This window comes from Hylaeus volcanicus, chromosome 7, assembly GCF_026283585.1.
Source record: "Hylaeus volcanicus isolate JK05 chromosome 7, UHH_iyHylVolc1.0_haploid, whole genome shotgun sequence".
In the NCBI taxonomy this organism is placed as follows: Eukaryota; Metazoa; Arthropoda; class Insecta; order Hymenoptera; family Colletidae; genus Hylaeus; species Hylaeus volcanicus.
Genome location: NC_071982.1, coordinates 9,759,196 through 9,778,311, shown reverse-complemented (window position 1 = coordinate 9,778,311; position 19,116 = coordinate 9,759,196). Strand labels below are relative to the sequence as shown.

The 19,116-nt window shown below is 28.8% G+C and overlaps 1 protein-coding gene across 5 annotated transcripts in view; it reads right to left on the bottom strand.

The window, feature by feature from the left end:
• Positions 1-1,522: 1,522 nt before the first annotated feature.
• Positions 1,523-19,116, bottom strand: part of LOC128880359 (GTPase-activating protein) — a 29,643-nt gene continuing 12,049 nt past the window's right edge. Inside the window, exons 1-16 of one of the 5 annotated variants that reach the window (XM_054130366.1) lie at positions 14,416-14,759; positions 11,900-12,020; positions 11,532-11,801; positions 9,529-9,685; positions 9,205-9,392; positions 8,771-9,106; positions 8,452-8,653; positions 8,148-8,366; positions 7,940-8,064; positions 7,726-7,857; positions 7,488-7,529; positions 7,292-7,398; positions 6,960-7,203; positions 6,554-6,895; positions 5,798-6,013; positions 1,523-1,754 (exon numbers count right to left, since the gene is read on the bottom strand). In XM_054130366.1, coding sequence (XP_053986341.1) covers positions 1,745-1,754; positions 5,798-6,013; positions 6,554-6,895; positions 6,960-7,203; positions 7,292-7,398; positions 7,488-7,529; positions 7,726-7,857; positions 7,940-8,064; positions 8,148-8,366; positions 8,452-8,653; positions 8,771-9,106; positions 9,205-9,392; positions 9,529-9,685; positions 11,532-11,801; positions 11,900-12,020; positions 14,416-14,470 — 2,766 coding nt within the window. In that variant the 5' untranslated portion in view covers positions 14,471-14,759 and the 3' untranslated portion in view covers positions 1,523-1,744. Of the gene's footprint in view, positions 6,014-6,553; positions 6,896-6,959; positions 7,204-7,291; positions 7,399-7,487; positions 7,530-7,725; positions 7,858-7,939; positions 8,065-8,147; positions 8,367-8,451; positions 8,654-8,770; positions 9,107-9,204; positions 9,393-9,528; positions 9,686-11,531; positions 11,802-11,899; positions 12,021-13,928; positions 14,391-14,415; positions 14,760-18,174; positions 18,262-19,116 lie in introns of those variants that run through there. The other 4 variants (XM_054130364.1, XM_054130362.1, XM_054130365.1 and 1 more) reach the window with 4 other exon arrangements.

Sequence of the window (19,116 nt, the reverse complement as noted above, 5' to 3'; positions counted from 1 at the left end):
ATCACAGCGCTTGAGTAGCGCGCCCTCAGCTGCGATAGGCTGGCTTTTGAGCCAGGACGCTTAGGCCAGCCTATCGCGGCTAAACGCGCGCTAATCGGGCCCTGTGATTGGTCGGTGTTTTTTGTTAATAATTTAAAAATGAAATCACCACAGATGTGATAAATACAGGGTGTCCCAAAAATGTTGTAACACCTTGAAATGGGTGGTTCAGGAGGTGATTTGAAACAACTTTTTCCTTAGCGAAAATGTTGTCTGAGGTTTCGTTAAGGAAATATTAACAGAAAACCCTGACCAATCAGAGCACGCGAATACTGTTGGAGCGGCCGCCTATCGCGTAGCCTACGCTCAACCGGCATACTCGCATTCTGATTGGTCGGGGTTTTTGCTTAATATCTCCTTAACGAAACCTCAGACAACATTTTCGCTAAGGAAAAAGTTGTTTGAAATCACCTCCCGAACCACCCCTTTCAAGGACCTCCAACAGTTTTTAAACAATCTGTACAGATGTGGGCGTCGTATATACATATGTAAATACATACTCTTCTATATGCAAAAATATAATTATTTACATATCATTAAATTTATTCATTAAAGAACAGTACCATAAATTGCACAAATAATGTTACTTCATTGTATATTTATAATATTCTGAGACAAGATAGTTTCTAATAATACCATATTGATATTTTCATTACATTTAATATTATGAAAACTTAAATACAAATATTACACTGTCCCAGTAATTTTACACTGAGTAATTTTACACTGAGTAATTTTTGTTAACTTACTAGCAAATATAGAATATATTATTCACAAAACAATACATTACAACATAACATTATTATTTCTATAATTATACTATTTAAAGACAAAATAGATTTTAAGAGACAACATTGTATACAACACTATCTTCTTATGTTTAAGATATATATATATATATATAATATACAGGGTGTCCGAAAAATGTTGTAATACCTTGAAAGGGGTGGTTCGGGAGGTGATTTGAAACAACTTTTTCCTTAGCGAAAATCAATCAGAGCGCGAGTAAGCGGTCGCGCTCATACGATACCGCGAGCGCTCCATCGGCATACTCGCGCTCTGATTGGTCAGTGTTTCCCGTTAATATCTCCTCAACGAAGTCTTGGACAACATTTTCGCTAAGGAAAAAGTTGTTTCAAATCACCTTCCGAACCACCCATTTCAAGGTGTTACAACATTTTTGGGACACCCTGTATATTGTATACATAAAAAGATAGTATATATATATAATATATATATTTGCATGTTTTATGTATGATCCACAAATTTACTTAACTTAAAATTGTAGAATCTTTATAAATTATTATTATTGGATGTGTTATATACGCGTGTTTTGGGACACCCTGTATACGAGCACAAATTTGTGTTCAATTTCGATTATTCAACTACGTTATTCGATAACTATTTCTTACTTCTTTCGAACGAAATATTATACAGCAATAAGAACTTTTATTTTTTAGAAAGAAAAAATATTTGTTCAATGTGGCGCTCCATAATAAACAGTTTATTAACATTCCGAGTTACAAAATTATAAACTTAAATTCATTAAAAAACATTTACCGTAGAAAGCATATTTACAACATTAAAATACGTAATAATGTTTAGTATAAGATATAGCTTAGTTTCAATTTCAATAAATAATTTACGAAATACACTTATTTGGGAGTAACTTTTAGCTCTCCGATAACTTCAAAGCGTAGTCATATTAAAGATTTCTGCCAAAAAAAGAAAAAAAGACGAATACTAACTTAATGAACACAATGAAATAGGATACAAAAGTATTACTATAATATTCAATTAGTAGAACAATTTTAACATAAATAATACTATTTGTAAGCAGAATTTGCATGCACAACTATAGTGAGTTATGCAATAAAGAAATATTATATACAATAAAATGTATTCAATATAGTCTTGAAAACTATTCAATATTTTTGTCTTTATAATAGACTTCCATTGTATACAATTGAGTAAGAGTTGGACATTCCATCTTAGAAAAACTATTTACTTTTTGTTACAGGAAGATTGTCCTATGAATTTTTGTTACTGCTCGCTATCGTTAACTTATATATAAACTATTCTAAATTTGCGATTTGAAAATATGGAATTAATCTTGTCACAACTAGATTAGACAATTGAATCGACCGGATAAGAAAATATAAATTCTGATCTTTGCAGTAAATTCCTTTCCTGAATGCAAAAATTGATTTATTTTAACCATTCGTGCGAATAGTTTGTGCCTTCTTATAAGATGACACTTTATAAATTTGTTACAATGATCAACTTATGATATCATTCAAATACTTTTCCTACGTATGTACAGTACAATCGTATTGAAAGATTAGAACATATATAGATCTTTTTTTTTTAAATTATCTAACATTTTTGACATTCTATATTGTCTTATATTAGTGTTAGTATCTGTTTCTCTTACTTTATAAAATCTGTAGTACTTTACATAAAGGCATTGCATGGATATGTATCAATTTAAAAATTATATGCCGTTTTAATTCCAGTTATTCAATAATTTAGCTATCCTATAAATATTTCAATTAATTAATAACTTCCTTAATGTTGTTTCCAACCTTACATCTAAAGAGTTAATGCAAATTTTTATTGTAGCCCTACCCTCAACAACGTGAAAGTAACTAATCGTGTATACTGTACAAATAAAAAATATGTAAATTATGTAATATTTATAATATATTATAAACTACATAAATTTATTCGCTAATTTGGAGGGATATTTTAGTATGGCTTGCTATCATTAAAAGTACAACTTTGCTTTCAAGATATCTAATTGTTCATTAGTTTGTATAATATCAGGAAATTACTGAAACATTTAATTTTCTCTTAAAAATAAATATTACATAAGCTATCAAAAATTCAATATTACTTATTAATGTTTTTAAAGATTTTGTAAATTACAAATACTTAACTTTTTATTTTTTGCAGATCATTTGCATTTTTTTTTACTAAAGTTATTTAAAAAATATCTTGTGTACTATTTGAGGTAAAAAGAATGTCGTTGATGCAAGAATAATATTTTTAAATGATTTTACAAAAATATTTTATTAAATAATGAGCAAATACTACGAGTTGATGCTCTTTAAGGGGAAAGTTCATGAAATTGTTCGTACCTATATAACTATTGAGTACAACTTTAAATGTAACGTAATTTATGAAAGACGAAGTTTTTACTAAATGCCAATTATGAGTTTTGTGTGCCCATAAGAGTAGGTTATACATACAAGATTCTCACAATCATGTCACATGTATCGATGAATCTGTCTTGCAATATTGAATTATTAATCATTTACAACACTTAACAAACAGAATAAAGATTAAATATAATTATGTTGAAATAGCAGTCTTATTTACATTAATAAGATCATTTCTGTACTACAACATTCTTGACAAATCATAAATTTGACGATACCGTTAACAATTATTTTTGCAACTTTCTTAAATGTTTCAAGTATTAAGAGCAATTTATAATTAGGTAACATAATAAAAATTTATAGATATGTATTTCTATGTACAAGTTTGTCACACAAAAAGTTATAAGACATAAACACATTTTAAAAGGAATTTTAGCTACTTCTTCGAATTCCGAGTAAAAACATTTTCACAAAGATAAATGCAGCAAAAGATCATATTTTCGGTTCAAATCATTAAACGCATAAAAAAATATGAAAAAGAAAGAAACAAAACAAAATAAGAAAAAGCTTAAATGAAAATCCTACAGAATTTAACACATTGTACTTAATCACTGGAAAACTTATGAAATTACTATATTTAAATATATTTATATTTTTTATACACATTTGACTTGTCAAACCTATGTTAAGATACAAAAACGAATTTGAAAATCATGATTATAATAGTTTTTATAATGCCACTATGTACAGTTTAATTTTACTTATTTCATTTGCATGATTCATATAGTATATTGTGCTGCTGTTTGATTTGACTTTGTAAAAGTTATCACGACCAATGTTAATCTTTTCTAATATTCAAGTATCATCATTAATATATATTATGTTCTTTTGGTTGTTATTTACAAAGATCTAGAAATGAATGGTATATGAATAGTATTAATTACTAACAGCATACCGCCAAGTACAAAATGATATAATGTGATGAAATTATAAAGCAATAATTCAATTAATATGTTGTACATTAAAAGTTCAAGTGCCTTTACTCATATTATTCATGACTCAATTCTCTTGATAATGAGATTACAGATTCAATTCAATAATAATTTAGTTCGTTATTATACTTATGCACATGTGTCTTCAATACATCAGAACAAGATATAAATAAATAAATAGAAGAAATCTTTATTGTCACAAAATATTATATTAAGCGCATCATGATAATATATCAAGAAGTATATTTACTTCCTGAAGTATTGCTCACAACATGGTTTTTAACAGATTATGTGTAATAACACTATTATAGAATTTATGCAATTTAAAAATAATTAATTTCATAAAAACATGTGCATATAAATAAAAAAGATGACTCCTTATTAAAGGAGAGTCAACAGTATATAAAACAGAAATGATTGTACAGTATATTTAGTTTAAGTTTAGATAAAAATTTGAAGTTATTTAAGGTACAAAGAAATTATTTACACCGGTAATACACTTTTCGTGACTCGATTTAAAATTTATATGACCAGTTATGCATTTGAAAAATTCGAGTGCATCAACAAAATACTTTGTGATTCGATTGTTATTACGTTTCTCATTGACGTGTTCGAGATAGAAGACAAACAGCGATATCAATTGCCGATTATTTCTTTTTATGAAGCCTACAATCAAAAACGTTATATATATTTTCAAATATTAATATTATTTTTAAGTAAGTTAAATTTTCAATGAGAAATTGGACGACGTCCTCAATGTAATACGAATTTGTCAATTTTCAACAATAAAATACCAAATATTAAGTTCAATCATTGTTTTCCTTCAATGTTAAAAATTAATTTAATCTACTAAATTTTTGTATGGTTATTGACACGCGAAACTCAAAAAATTACATTCATTTTCATTAGCAACATCAAACAGCGAGTGAACTTTATATCGAATGCTTTCGTTCATCGTAATATCTAATAATATCTTGAGATCCCAATTTTTTAAAAAAACGATAAACATAGTAAAAAGTTTAAATCCTCTGTCAAAATTTTTTGTCTGAAGTACACATTTTTTATGTAAACAATTGTTTGCACCTTTAATAACTTAAGAAATAATGAGTGTGTGTCCTTAAACTAGATATACTGCACATCATTGTAAAAAATAGTTTTATACAATTTGAATGAATTTAAACGCTAGATTCTTGTAGAGAATGCAAGTAATGTGAACGCATGAGAGAAACTTTCGAAGAGTTCATAGAAACGTATCATCTTTATGTTCAGAATCGAAAAAAATTATTAGTTGACATATTCATTCAAAGAATTACAAGAATACGCGTTATTTTTTAATGTTGTCACTGTATGTACATTCACTCGATATTTTAATATGATCATAACTGCTGAATTTTCTTGATACCAGACATACTAATTCCGTCAGTTGTCAATAAACTGGAACTATCCAATCTTCTATTGTTTTCTAAATTTACATTTTTTTCAAACTTATCTGTTCTTAACGTATTATTTAAACTATGGTCGAAGTTTTTGAGATCATTTTGGATACTTTTTATGGTGTCAGTATTATTTTCATACCGTCGTAATAAATTGTTTTCGTTCTCATACCTACGATGTATCGAATCAGAATCTAAACATTTCCTAAATGTTTCATCGTATCGTCGATCCTCTATTCGTCTAGAAAATCCACTGTCATAGCAATGATCTGTTTCTATATAATGTTGATTTAAATTATCCACTTCGTAAGCACACTTTGTTAACTGACTTTCAAATCCAGCTCTAGCTGCCAAGTGAAGATAATTGTCATCACCAATTGGAGCTTGCCTAAAATAATAACAATTATATTCTTATAATTATACACAGTGATCCTAGGAACTAGAATAAGTTGTAGCTATTTTTTTTAAATAAAAACATAAGTTTAATAGAGATGATATCTTCTTTACAAACACAACAATATGTCTACATTAAACTTTGTATGTATATTTCTATCATCCTGCATAGAGAACTACATCAAAACGTGAAAATCAAATTAATAAATAGCTTACGAGATATTTTCAAATAAAGCATGCATAAATTTGCATTTAAAAAACAGAAGCTATGTGGTATATACAAGTTTTTACTCTTCGTATTTCAAAAAATATGGTCAGAGATATCTAAGCCTGCTTAAATTATGCAATAATTTCCTTAATTAATTGTTTTATCTTCATTTAAAAAACAGTATAGCCTGAATCTGTTCCCATAATCACCTTGTATAGCGATCATAGAATTTGTTTTTAAAAGATTCTATCACTAGAATTATGTTATTAAGATAAACAAAAAAATTGAATTATAGCATAAAGAATAAATACGTTTCATTAAACTTACTTGCTTCCATATTTAGTATCGCGTGCCAATCTCCTAAAATAGGCTCTATGTTCATGTTGTAAAGCATACGCAGCTTCTCTCAATGCAGTTAATGTTTTAAAACAAGAGGGCACATCTTCTATTGGAGATCCACCACCCGGTATAACACACATGTCACTAGCTCCATAAACAGCTTGACATTCACATGCACTCATTAACGTTTCAAGTCTCGGCATGTTTGTAAATATTAAAGAATGTATCCGTTGCAAATCTCTATCTGGATCTAGAACCATACGTAATCCAGCTTCTACACCCGGTGACACCTCACTACACCCTGGAGCTATTTCAGCCACTGCTTTGCAACTATAATCAATATTTATTAACGATTGAAATATACTTTGTATTTAAGCGATGTTAAATAACATACCAAAGCCAGTGACCATTGATATATGCACTTGGATGGTATTTTTCTAAACGATTGTTGTTCGTTCGACAAATTTTTGTTAAGATATCAATCCATTCTTTTTCTTCTACGCAATTGCCAGCTTGAACATATAATACTCTTTGCGACTGAATTATTTGAAACATATTTTTCATTTTAAAAGAATTTTCTTGAAGCCTTTCAACAGCTAAAATTTCTTCAAGTGGTATTTTACATAAAGGTTCTTTACCTAAGATATAATTTATCAAATATAAACTTTTTTAAAAATTCATTAGATATTTCTTAAAATCAATGCATTGTTTTTGTAGTATGTATACCTTTCGTTTTAGAATATGTCAGGTCTTGTGTGGTAAGTCTGAAGTATCTCTGTTTGAAATTTTTACGACCAAAACGCTTTCTTCCTTGTGCTCTTTTAATCATTATTCTGTAATTAAATAACAACAATTTTTAATTTATTCCCTATATGGAAAATGTATTAATATAACTACCGCAACATTAAGTATCACTACAAACCTCTTATCACAATCAGCAGTATGCAAGAAGAGAAAATATATTCTATTAAAAATACTTTCTATTAATAGAAGTTGTATATGTATATGAATATTATAGAATTTATTGTAGAAATTTATTTTATCAAAATGAATAGTTAATAAATATAGTGTACTATTAAAAATAGTATTTATAATATGGAAATTAATAGGAGATATGAACACCTAAAATTAAAATATGTTAATGCAATTGATACACATACCCCTCTTTTAATACAACTGGTTGGTCTTGCTGTGTATTCGGTCGTTGATTTGTAATACCGCTATTACTACTTGTCGATATTAATTCCAAAAATTGTTTAACTGCTTGTATGTGCTTTTCCGTATAAAATTCTCTACAAAAAATAATCTATGAATAATACATGAAATCTGTTTGTTTACGAAGTAACTTCTGAAATAATTTTTATCTCTGTATACCTATACACACATTCCATGTATTCTTCTTTACAAACGCTACCTGCTCCACCTCTACAACTTACTAAGTTACCTAAACTCTGAATTGTTTTAGAAATTAATGTTAACGTCCTATTAGTCTGAGAATCCTAGAACAAAAATGATAATACAGTTATCATAAAATTTAATGGATACCGTTGCTATAGTTTTGTAATAATCAAGATCATCTTACAATTTGCTCGGTTGTAATATCAAATAATCTTGGACCCAATATTGCAGGAGCAAAAAATCGTAGAAAAATGAATCCGCTAATAACTGAATATCTTACTTCCTTATTTTTTGGAAAATGCGTTGTTGCAAGTTCTCTCAAGCACCAAAACATTTCACACATTAAAGGCGGACACCGCACACCTGATGTTGTAATAGCAGTAAATACTCTTTCAACATATTCCTGTTACAATACATAACAAAGTAAATATTAAAGTTAATTTAAAACGTAAAATCACAAAGAAATTTTATTTTTAATTCTTAAATACCTTTAGATTTGCTAAATTAGTTTGAATTGTATTTGCATCCTTTACTCTTGTTGGATCTATTTCACATGGCTTTTTTTCCAGGAAGACTTGTTCCATAGCTGGTCTTAGTGTACTGTGCAAATAATGAAGGCCTGCTAATCTCATACCTTCATCCATCATTTTACTTACTAACGTGTTACCACGAAATATTGTTGTTGGATCACTTTAACAAAAATTATATTTTATACTATATAATACCATATCATAATATAATATTATAATATTATGCGATACAAAATATATGTTATGTACTGGATGTTATTAGTATTTATTTACTTACGTTAATTTTGAAATTTCATGACTAGCTAAAGCTTGCATTACAGAAACCAATTGTCCATGATGTACTAACACTCTAACCAATGGTTGCGCAGCGTCCATTTTATATGCTACAATTTCTCCCAAAATATAAACAGCAGAAGATGTTATTGGTTGAATATTAACACTTTGTAACAATAAATTTCTAAGTCTATCATACATTGTTGATGGAAAAACATGATCTGCTGTATAATGTATCTTTAATCGTAGAGATCCTAAACCTGGTAAAGCACCAGATGGTGTAGAACTGCTTGAAATTTTACTTAAGCGATGTTTTGCTGCTCTGGGCTGTAGAAAGTACCTATCGATAAAGAAACTCATACACTAATCAAATAACATTCTACTTTATTCAATTTTATATTTTCTAAATCTAGTATATAATAAGCGTAATAATTATACCATGCAGTCGTTGTACTAGTAGGTTGCTTCTGTAGGCCTCTTAGTGTAACTCTAACTTCACCAAGAAAAGCTGGTTGTTCTCCCATACCAGGAGATGCATGCCATAAACCTACAACTACTTCACCTACTTCTCCACTTTCAATAGGGTAATGAGAATCATCCTTCTCTTTTAATTCTGTTATTTCTGGCTATGGATAAAGTTTACGAAAAAACCACGATTATTATCGAAAATGTATGCATAGGATATAATTAAACTATAATGCAATATACATACAAATGTTATATAAAAGAAATTGGTAATATAAATAATTTGTTTGCATTTACCTCAAAAATAAATGTTTCGTTAAAGTATGGAGAGACTGTTTTTTTTTTAATTTTTGTGCGTTTTGATATTTGTTTACCATTGCTATAGATGACTGTAACAGTAGCAAATGGATCACAGCCACCATTTTTAATAGTTAATTCGTTACATTCTATGATTCTATAAAAAACAATTATGATTATGAAAACATAATTTACATCATTATAAACTTAATATAACACTTTAAATATACATATACATACATATATACACAAATAGTACACAGTAGTACTATCCTATAAATAAGTAATATGTTTTGAACCCTTACGGTATAAATAATACTACTGGTGTAGTACTACGGTATAGATAATACTACTGGGAATATATAATAGAATATTTATGTAGCGTAAATAAATACAGTAAAGTTTGATGGATAAATTGTCTACAATAAGATATTCCCAACATTAAATAAAGTAACACCATATGTGCACTATATATTTACAATGAATTTTGGCCAAATTCTCAAATGATAATATAGTACCTTTATTATACAGTATTACATATAGTTTTAAGATTTGATAGACTAAAAACTGTACAGTTTTGTACTGATCTAAATCATGGATAATTAAAACTGACGATACGGAAATTGTAGCGACTCTACTGTGCAATGAGTGCATGCATATACAGGGTGTCCCACGGAACACTTTTCACGATTTTTCAAGTATTTGCGATAAACTGTCAAGAATATTTTAAACAAATGTTGATCAGTTTTTAATTGGCAATAAAAAAAGTTCGAACAACACTTTTTTTAGTATTGTCAAGATCACCTTCATTTTTTAAAAATAGGACTTTGTATTTTTGACTTAACAATATTATAGTTCGTGTCAAGATGAATTCAACGACCTAGTGTATCATGACCTTGGAAGGACTTTGAAGGCGAAGAAATGAAAATTTCATAATGGTGTAATTAACCATCCCAATTATCATTTCTAGTCTAAAGACAAGCCTCACTAATTCAGAGAACATAATTTTCAACAGAAAATTGTAGTGTATATTTGATGTGGACTAGTACACGGTGATCTACTTGGACCTTATTCTTATGAACATAATTTAACACTTCAAAGATATTTAAATTTTCTTTCCATGCAACTTCAAACATTGATGCAACAGCTTCCAGATGACATTCAGCAGTGCATTTCTTTTCAGCAAGATGTTGACCATCTTATAATGCTCGAATCGTTCGTAATTACCTAAAATTAAAGATTGGAGAACATTGGTTGGATACTTGTGGCCCTATTGCTTGGCCACCACAATCCCCTGATTTATCACAACTTGATTTTTTTTATGGGGTCATTTACAGTAGATAGTCCAATACAAAAGAAGGAACTTTCAAAGCAGTGAATCTGTACAACATGCGAAGAACAATGGTACAACAGTATTGCAAAAGCAACCAATGCAAATTTACTACTTAGAACAGAATTGTGTCGACAACAACATGGATTTCATTTCAAACATTTGATGTGACTTTTTCTCGAAAAAATCATTTGCATTCATTTAGTCAAGGTTCCTGAATTGAATGTAATTTTGAGTCTTAATAATAAACACAAGTTATCACCTATTCAAGTAAATTGTCACATTTTGTTGAAATTTTTATTTCTTTGCCTTCAAGATCATCCCAAAGCCTTAGTACACTAGGTCGTTGAATTCTTCTTGATACAGACTATAATACTGTTAAGTCAAAAATACAAAGTGCCATTTAAAGAAATTAAGGTTACTTTGATAATACTAAAGAAAAATTTGTTTTCAAACTTTTTTTATTTCAATGCATAGCCAATCGAAAACTGATCAACATTTGTTTAAAATATCTTTTTGTCAGATGAATTCAAGTACTTGAAAAATCATGAAAAGTTTTACAAGGGACACCCTGTATATCCCAAGTAAGAATAAAACATATCCGCAATAATTATTTTCTTCGGATATCAGTTTTTAATGATACTGAATCGATAAGTCTTACAAAATTATTTACCTCACTGTAAGTTTAGATTGTGCATGTCCAATTTGAGGTTGGAGAGCAAGTTCCAAATGCGCTTTGCCTTGAACTTCAGAATCAGCATCGACTGGTCTCAAAGGGAACCAATGTTCCTTATTATGATATGTTGCTAAATCCTCCCTCTTTATTGCTACTTTGCCCAAAATTTTATCTTGCTTTAAATGTCTATCTCGATCATAAACATAAATGCCAAGATGACGAAATTTCCTAGGTACTTCAAATTGGAATTCTTCTCCAAAAAATGGACTACACATATAAAATAAACATTCTTCATAAAGATTTCTTAACAGAGAATAGTTTGAAAAGATATTAGATTTTATAAAGAAAATATAAATGGAACTCACTTGAGAGTTCTTTCCATTGTTGTTGTCCTAAATATTTCTTCTTGATCCAGGGACAATGCACAGTACACATCCCTTGCACCTGGAGATCCATGACTTCTACTTTGTAGATTTTTTACTTCACCTGAATATGATTAGAGAACATTTCTAGTAATTTTAATAATAAGAAATATACGCACCGAATTTGTACTTTAATGTAATTACGAAATATTTTCTATTAAAAAAATGTAACAGTATTTTATTTGTTTACGCAAGACAAAAGTAGTAGTTTTTATTGCTAATATAGAAGCTTGTTAAAGATGGTTAATATGACATAAACTATCGGATGTTAATATTAGCAAACTATAAAGTTTTTATAATTAAACAGTAATGATAATCAAGTTTAGTTAAAATTACAGAAAACCCATCAAAAAGTCAATTATCATCTTATATTCTTAATTGAAATGAGTAATCAATGTAAATCCGTAATAATTTTTATGGAAAAAAATTGTAGTCATGGTAGAATTCACATAAGACATAATAAAACATTATTAATTATTGTTCATGTTTCGTTTTGCTAAAATAAGAAATACAGTGGGTGTAGAAAGTATTCATACACCGATCAATTTCTAAAAAAACTATGTGAAATTGTAATTTATTAACTTATTTTTTATAAACAATGAAATTCTACATATTCTCGGAAGTCTCTAGAATAGATTTATGTAAGTTACGAAATTAACCAAAAAAAAACAACAATTAATCTATAGAACTGTTGAAGCAATAAGTATTCGCACAATTGTTTAATTTTTAAAACTTCATTAAAAAAAACGAAATTTACATTCATTTATAAGAATATAATACTTCCTCCATGGGATTTCTTTTTGATTTTATAATTATTGCAACTCTTTTAAGCATTGAATTAACTAAATTATTAGTAGACTGCAGATCTTTATGCATTTATAGGAAATTTGAATGTGCAAGAACCTACAAAATGCACACAATATGCAAGAATATAAAAATGATTGAAAGTAAAGTTCATGTTATAATATTTGCAGAATAAAATATATTCTTATTTAGGTTCAATTTTTGTAGGCACGTTCGCGAAGATTTTTATTTTGCAAAAAGATCAGCAGTCTAATTATTAGTTATTCGAAGTGGGATCTTTTTCCATTCCTCTATTAGACCCTTTTTAAAAGTGCTTTCCTGGAAATTTGATGTTTTCTAATTCGAAGGAGAAAATAAACTGATGTGTTTATGTTATGAATTCTACTGTAAATGGTTCATCATAAGAATCGTATAAATACTTATTGCTTCTATACTTTTACCCACTTTTCGCATTTTTTTGTTAATTTCAGAAATTATTAGGGGGACCAGAAAGCAATGTAGTTTCTTTTACATTAAATTCTAACAAGTAAATTCATAATAAGTTTTTATTTTTAATCAATTGTGTTCACACTCTTTACCAGCAACCTTTTGCTATCCAGTGTGCAAATTTTCAAACTCAGATCGATAAAAATCAATTGGTACACAATGACCTGATAAATGATAAACAAATATCGATATTTGCAGAAACGACATTACTTTCTGGTCCCCCTAATATATTAACTAGTACATCTTGTTTGGACTATATCTATCTTGGAGACTTCTGAGAATATGTAAAATATCATTGATTATAAGAAGAAGAAATTAAGAAACTATAATTTCACACAAAAGTTTTTTTGAGAAATTGATCGGTGTACAAATACATTCTACACCCACACTGTAAACTCTTGACGTGACTTAATTGAAATGAGTAATCAATGTAAATCCATAATAATTTTTATGGAAAAAATTGTAGTCATGGTAGAATTCACATAAGACATAATAAAACATTATTAATGGTTGTTCACGTTTCGTTTTGCTAAAATAAGAAATATTTTCTGTACACCAGAAACGATATTTCCCTTTTTAATATTTCCTATATCTCTGTCATAAGGTTAAATAAAACCACACCGTAGATAAAACCATTCATGAGATATTCAAGATCAGAGTAATAGGACAAAAAAAGTTACACCTGTTAACAGTAATAAATCCGGTTAATGCTGTTTACATTCGAGCAGTAGTAAGATAGTAACGATCACGTTAACGAACGTGTTTAAATATTATTTATTGCTAACTACCAAAAAGCAAGTATTCGCGTAGGGACAACGGTGCGTGGGAGTCGAAAATGTACGCGTACGCGTTTACGATCACTAAAATTCAGAAGGAATATCACCACACTGTGACTGCACAACAGATTCTTTTAGCCACACAAAAGAAACCATTAAATGAACCGTAAACTGATGTGAGAAAAGGATCGGCGATGCTTTTCGTTTAGATAGTAAATGTTGAATAGTCGTAGGAGTCAAATTAGGTGACATCCCGAACGAACAGTAGCACGCGTGCACGAATATATATCCGACTTTCCTTAAAACGAGCAAATTCTCGGGGTTTCGACACACCGTACAACACGGTCAACTTTCACATTGTCGTTAAACGATATTTCGAACGTGTTTGCGTACCGATTTTGATCTTTAATCTTTCTTCAACGCGAACTAGGCGCGTCTCCTCGGCCATGTTACCTCCATGACACTACTGAGTGACTACATGAACAGAATGCAGGCGGTTCGTTCATTCTCTGAATGGATTCTAAGCAGGGCAGTACTTTCACATTTTCGCGCCCCGTTCTTTACGAAATTATTTTCTTTTTTTTTTAATTTATTCATTTAATATCGCATCAGCTTTTTAGCCATTAGCGACCACATTGCAATGCATTGTTATATATTGTGTCTTATTACTAGACTGTGGATCTTTATGCATTTATAGGAAATTTGAATGTGCAAGAAATTACAAAATGCAAGCAATATGCAAGAATATAAAAAAGATTGAAAGTAAAGTTCATGTTATAATATTTGCAGAATAAAATTAATTTCTATTTAAGTTCATTTTTTGCGGACACGTTAGCGAAGATTTTATTTTGCATAAAGATCCGCAGTCTACTTATTACATTGTGTTTCATATATGTACATCACTTGGTTTTCTTCTGTCTAACAATTTTAAACTACCTACGACTAATTACATACTAAATATCTTTAATTATTTTGATTTTCTCAAGATAAGTTATTATTCCTTTTACATATTTTCTTTCATTTAAACATTGTTTAATATCTACAGGAAGTTTTACTTGGGTTCTAATGTTTTCAACAATTGGACATTCCAGTAAAATACGTTTAATGGATAATTCTGAATTGCAATTTTCTTTGCGAAATTATTTATCGAAAACTCCCCGAAACTAATTTTTAATTCATTTATAAGACTTGTCATTTTTTATTTATGTCTATAGGATGAAAACTAGGATCTAGATCTAATAGTACGGGATATATACTTTAATTTTTACTTGTATAACGTGATCAATACTTTTTCACTACTTTTTCAATACTTTTTCATAACAAGAAGAATAGAATAAAGTAAATAATTTTATTAATAAAATGTAGTGCAATCTATATCATTTATAATCATCATCGGTGGTTTTTCAAACACGTTTGTTCAGCAAAAAAATATACTACGTTTATATTGCATATTAGCAGGATTATTTCTTGATGATAAAAGGTTAACGAAATTATTTAATGAATGTAATTATGAAATATAGTCATTGTATAATCTCTTTAAATAATTACCATTTAAATAAATTTAAGCGTAGACTTTTAATTAGATTACTAATTAGAGACTTTAAATTTCATTAAATACTATTTGCAATAAAAACATATTGATACCATTAGTTATTAATACGAGGAGCTTGAAATATTAGCAAAGGAATTTAAGTGAAAAAGTTTTGGTAAAGAAATTTGAAGCAAGCTTTAAAATTTAAAGCAAATTATGTATTGCAATACAGTATTATAATACAGTAACATGAAGAGTACGCGTTAGTTAAACGCAATTGCATTTTTTACAATATTTACTTTAAAAATTACAGTTAAAAAATTACAGTTATTTATTTAAAAGATTACAGTTAAAAAATTACAGTTATTTACTTAAAAAATTACAGCAAATAAATATATCTTGAGTAACAGGCAACGATTATTTATATTCACGAAATTAAAAAAAAAGATATGTTATAAGCTGTAAGAGAAAGGAAATTAAAGAAAGGAAGGGAAAAGGCTAGGAAGTATTTAATCGGGTTAATGAGAGGACCATGTTACATTAACCTGTGGAAATGGCAGTGGCATAGAGATATTCGTGTACGGGATTGAGTTGTATGTACACAGTGTCCGGTATGTAAAGGCATTCTCTCGATGAGGTCGATATTTACACGCATACAGGGTAAAACCATCATTCGCGCGTTCCCTCTCCTTCTCATCGCATCACTCTTTTGGCCAGTGCCTATATTCCGTTCTTATCTCAATGTGTTAAGTTTGCTGGCTGTGTGGAATGAGAGCAAACCTCTATGTTCGAACACGTTAGTTAACTACACTCGTGTAAGTGGTGAGCCACTTCCTCATGGCGCAATGGCCCGCTTCCTCTCCTCTGAACTCAACTTCTCTTTACTCCTCGCTCTTTGTATATGTATATATACAGCTTTACAGACCACATCGCCTTCCCCTCCCCTCACCCTTTTCTCCCACTATCCTCCATGCCCCCCTTTTGCTATCCTCCCGGCCCTACCCCCCCACCCTTCATCCTTTTGACTTTCATTAAGGGGGCATTTCACTGTGAACGCACAAAAAAAAGCATATTTTCAATCATTTTTTTCCTCAGGAACTATTGCATAAAATTGAATGTATGTTTTCCTCCTTTTATAGGTATGATTAAGGAAAGTAAATAAAAAATTTTCTTTTTGGTAAAAAAAATTTCGTCATTTATTTACAAAATAATATACATGTATGGAAAAAAAAAGTTATCCGCTGTCGCAGGTGATTTTGGCTCTCCTGGTAATCTGAAACAGAAAATCGAAAAAGTTTATTAAACTATGTCGTCACACCTATCGTCGGAACCTCCAAGTAGTTGATATTTTGATTTTTACTTACAATTTCACCTGATTTACGGTACAAAAAAAAGTGTTTTTTTTTTCTTTCTTTCACAAGAAACGCTGCCATTTTGTTTATTTTCGATGAAATAGATAAGTGGAGGTTCCGACCATAGGTGTGACGACATAGTTTAATAAACTTTTTCGATTTTCTGTTTCAGATTACCAGGAGAGCCAAAATCACCTGCGACAGCGGATAACTTTTTTTTTCCATACATGTATATTATTTTGTAAATAAATGACGAAATTTTTTTTACCAAAAAGAAAATTTTTTATTTACTTTCCTTAATCATACATTTAAGGGGGAAAAACATTCATTCAATTTTATGCAATGGTTCCTGAGGAAAAAATGATTGAAAATATGCTTTTTTTTGTGCGTTCACAGTGAAATGACCCCTTAAGCGTAACTATTGTAAAATTCTCAATTAAGAAAAACAACATCGAGTCGTTTGTCAAAGATTCGGAAAATAATTTTTTGTAATAACAATTTAGACATTTGTGATGTAATACACAATTTTTAAATTGCTTGAGAAAGAACTTTTGTTTATGGAATTTTTATCAAAAATAATAAATTAGTTCATAAAATATATTTCAAGTTGAGAAAATAGCTTTATACTGGTCCGAGAAATATTTGCAATTAAATGGTTGTCTTTTGGTCATTTTTGGATACATTGTTTCTAATTCATGTTGCGGTTGGATTTAGAAAGCAGAATGCTGATATTTATAATTAGTGGGGATTAGTAAAGATCCGAAATTATATACGAAAAATGTAATTAATATAAACAAATCTTGCTATATTGTAATTGTTAAACCTTTTGCAGTATTTCTATAAAATACATGCTTGTTTACATACATATTTTACAAATTTAGATAAACATAGAAGTAAGAAAGCTATGTAATTATTTTGAAAATTTTACAACTTTTTTCTTTTTACATTGCATTTAATTCTATAACGCCTAAATATTATAAATAAAAATCTTCGAACATGTAATTCTATTAAAATAATTATTCTCTACTTATTATATAATACATACATATAATATAATTTTAATAAAAGTACAATTTGTTTAAAGATTTGTATTTTTTTAAGGTAACAAAGAATTTTTGTATTGTAGTAATACTTGTTGCTAACTGTATTGAAGAAATCGTTAACAGAAATGAATAGGTATGTTAACGAGTATTATAATGTTTAGAATTATTCTGTTATATTTACATTTTTAAATTCTAGTGAAATATTATCAATTTAATAAATACTTACTCAGGTGGAATTGATGTTTTTAAAGAAGAGTTATGGCATTTCAGGAATTAATTCGTGGAGAATTTGTATTAATTTTTCTTAAAGTCTCTGTAAATGAAAAAATTGTTTATTTTTTAATTTGAAAGAATGAAAAATTATAGAAATTTCCATAGATAAGAAAAGTTAAGTAATATGTCAATAATTAGTACTAGTTTTAGAACGAAGAAATTCTATTTTCTCATTTTCAATACTAATTATTGACAAATTACTTAACTTTTCCTATCTACGGAAATTTCTATAATTTTTCATCCTTTTAAATTAAAAAACAAACAATTTTTTCATTCACAGAGACTGTAAGAAAAATTAATACGAATTGTCCACGAATCAATAAATGAGAAAATACAATTTCTTCGTTCTAAAAGCACACAATTTTCGAAGATGTTACTGAGATTAAGAGTATTATTTCTAAACTATTGTTATAGGTTAGATATTTATTTTGTCCTGTGTAATTTGTTTGTGCTACTGTTCTATTAAAATCAACTGAACAATCAAATTGAATTTAAAAATGTTCTCTATTCAAATTTCTATTATACATATGTATACAAGGTGGTCCATAATTCAACGATTTTATCTTATTATACAAAAACATAAAAAAAAATTCTTGCAAAAATTGAGCTTTGAATTTTAACATTAACACGTGTCCCAAGCCTTCGAAGGGTTTAAATGGAAAATACATGGAATTGTTTCAATCTTTTACTTTTCTTATTATGACTCATTAAAAATTGATGGCATGATTTGAAATTCAACAGAGTTATCGCTTATAACAATAGGAACAAGCCCCTAAAAATTTTGTATTTTTATTTTAATTATTTCCTGTTATAGGGATAATGGGTTCCTTTAGTTGGTAACTAGGTTTTGTGTGTGTGTGTGTGTGTGTGTGTGTGTGTGTGTGTGTGTGTGTGT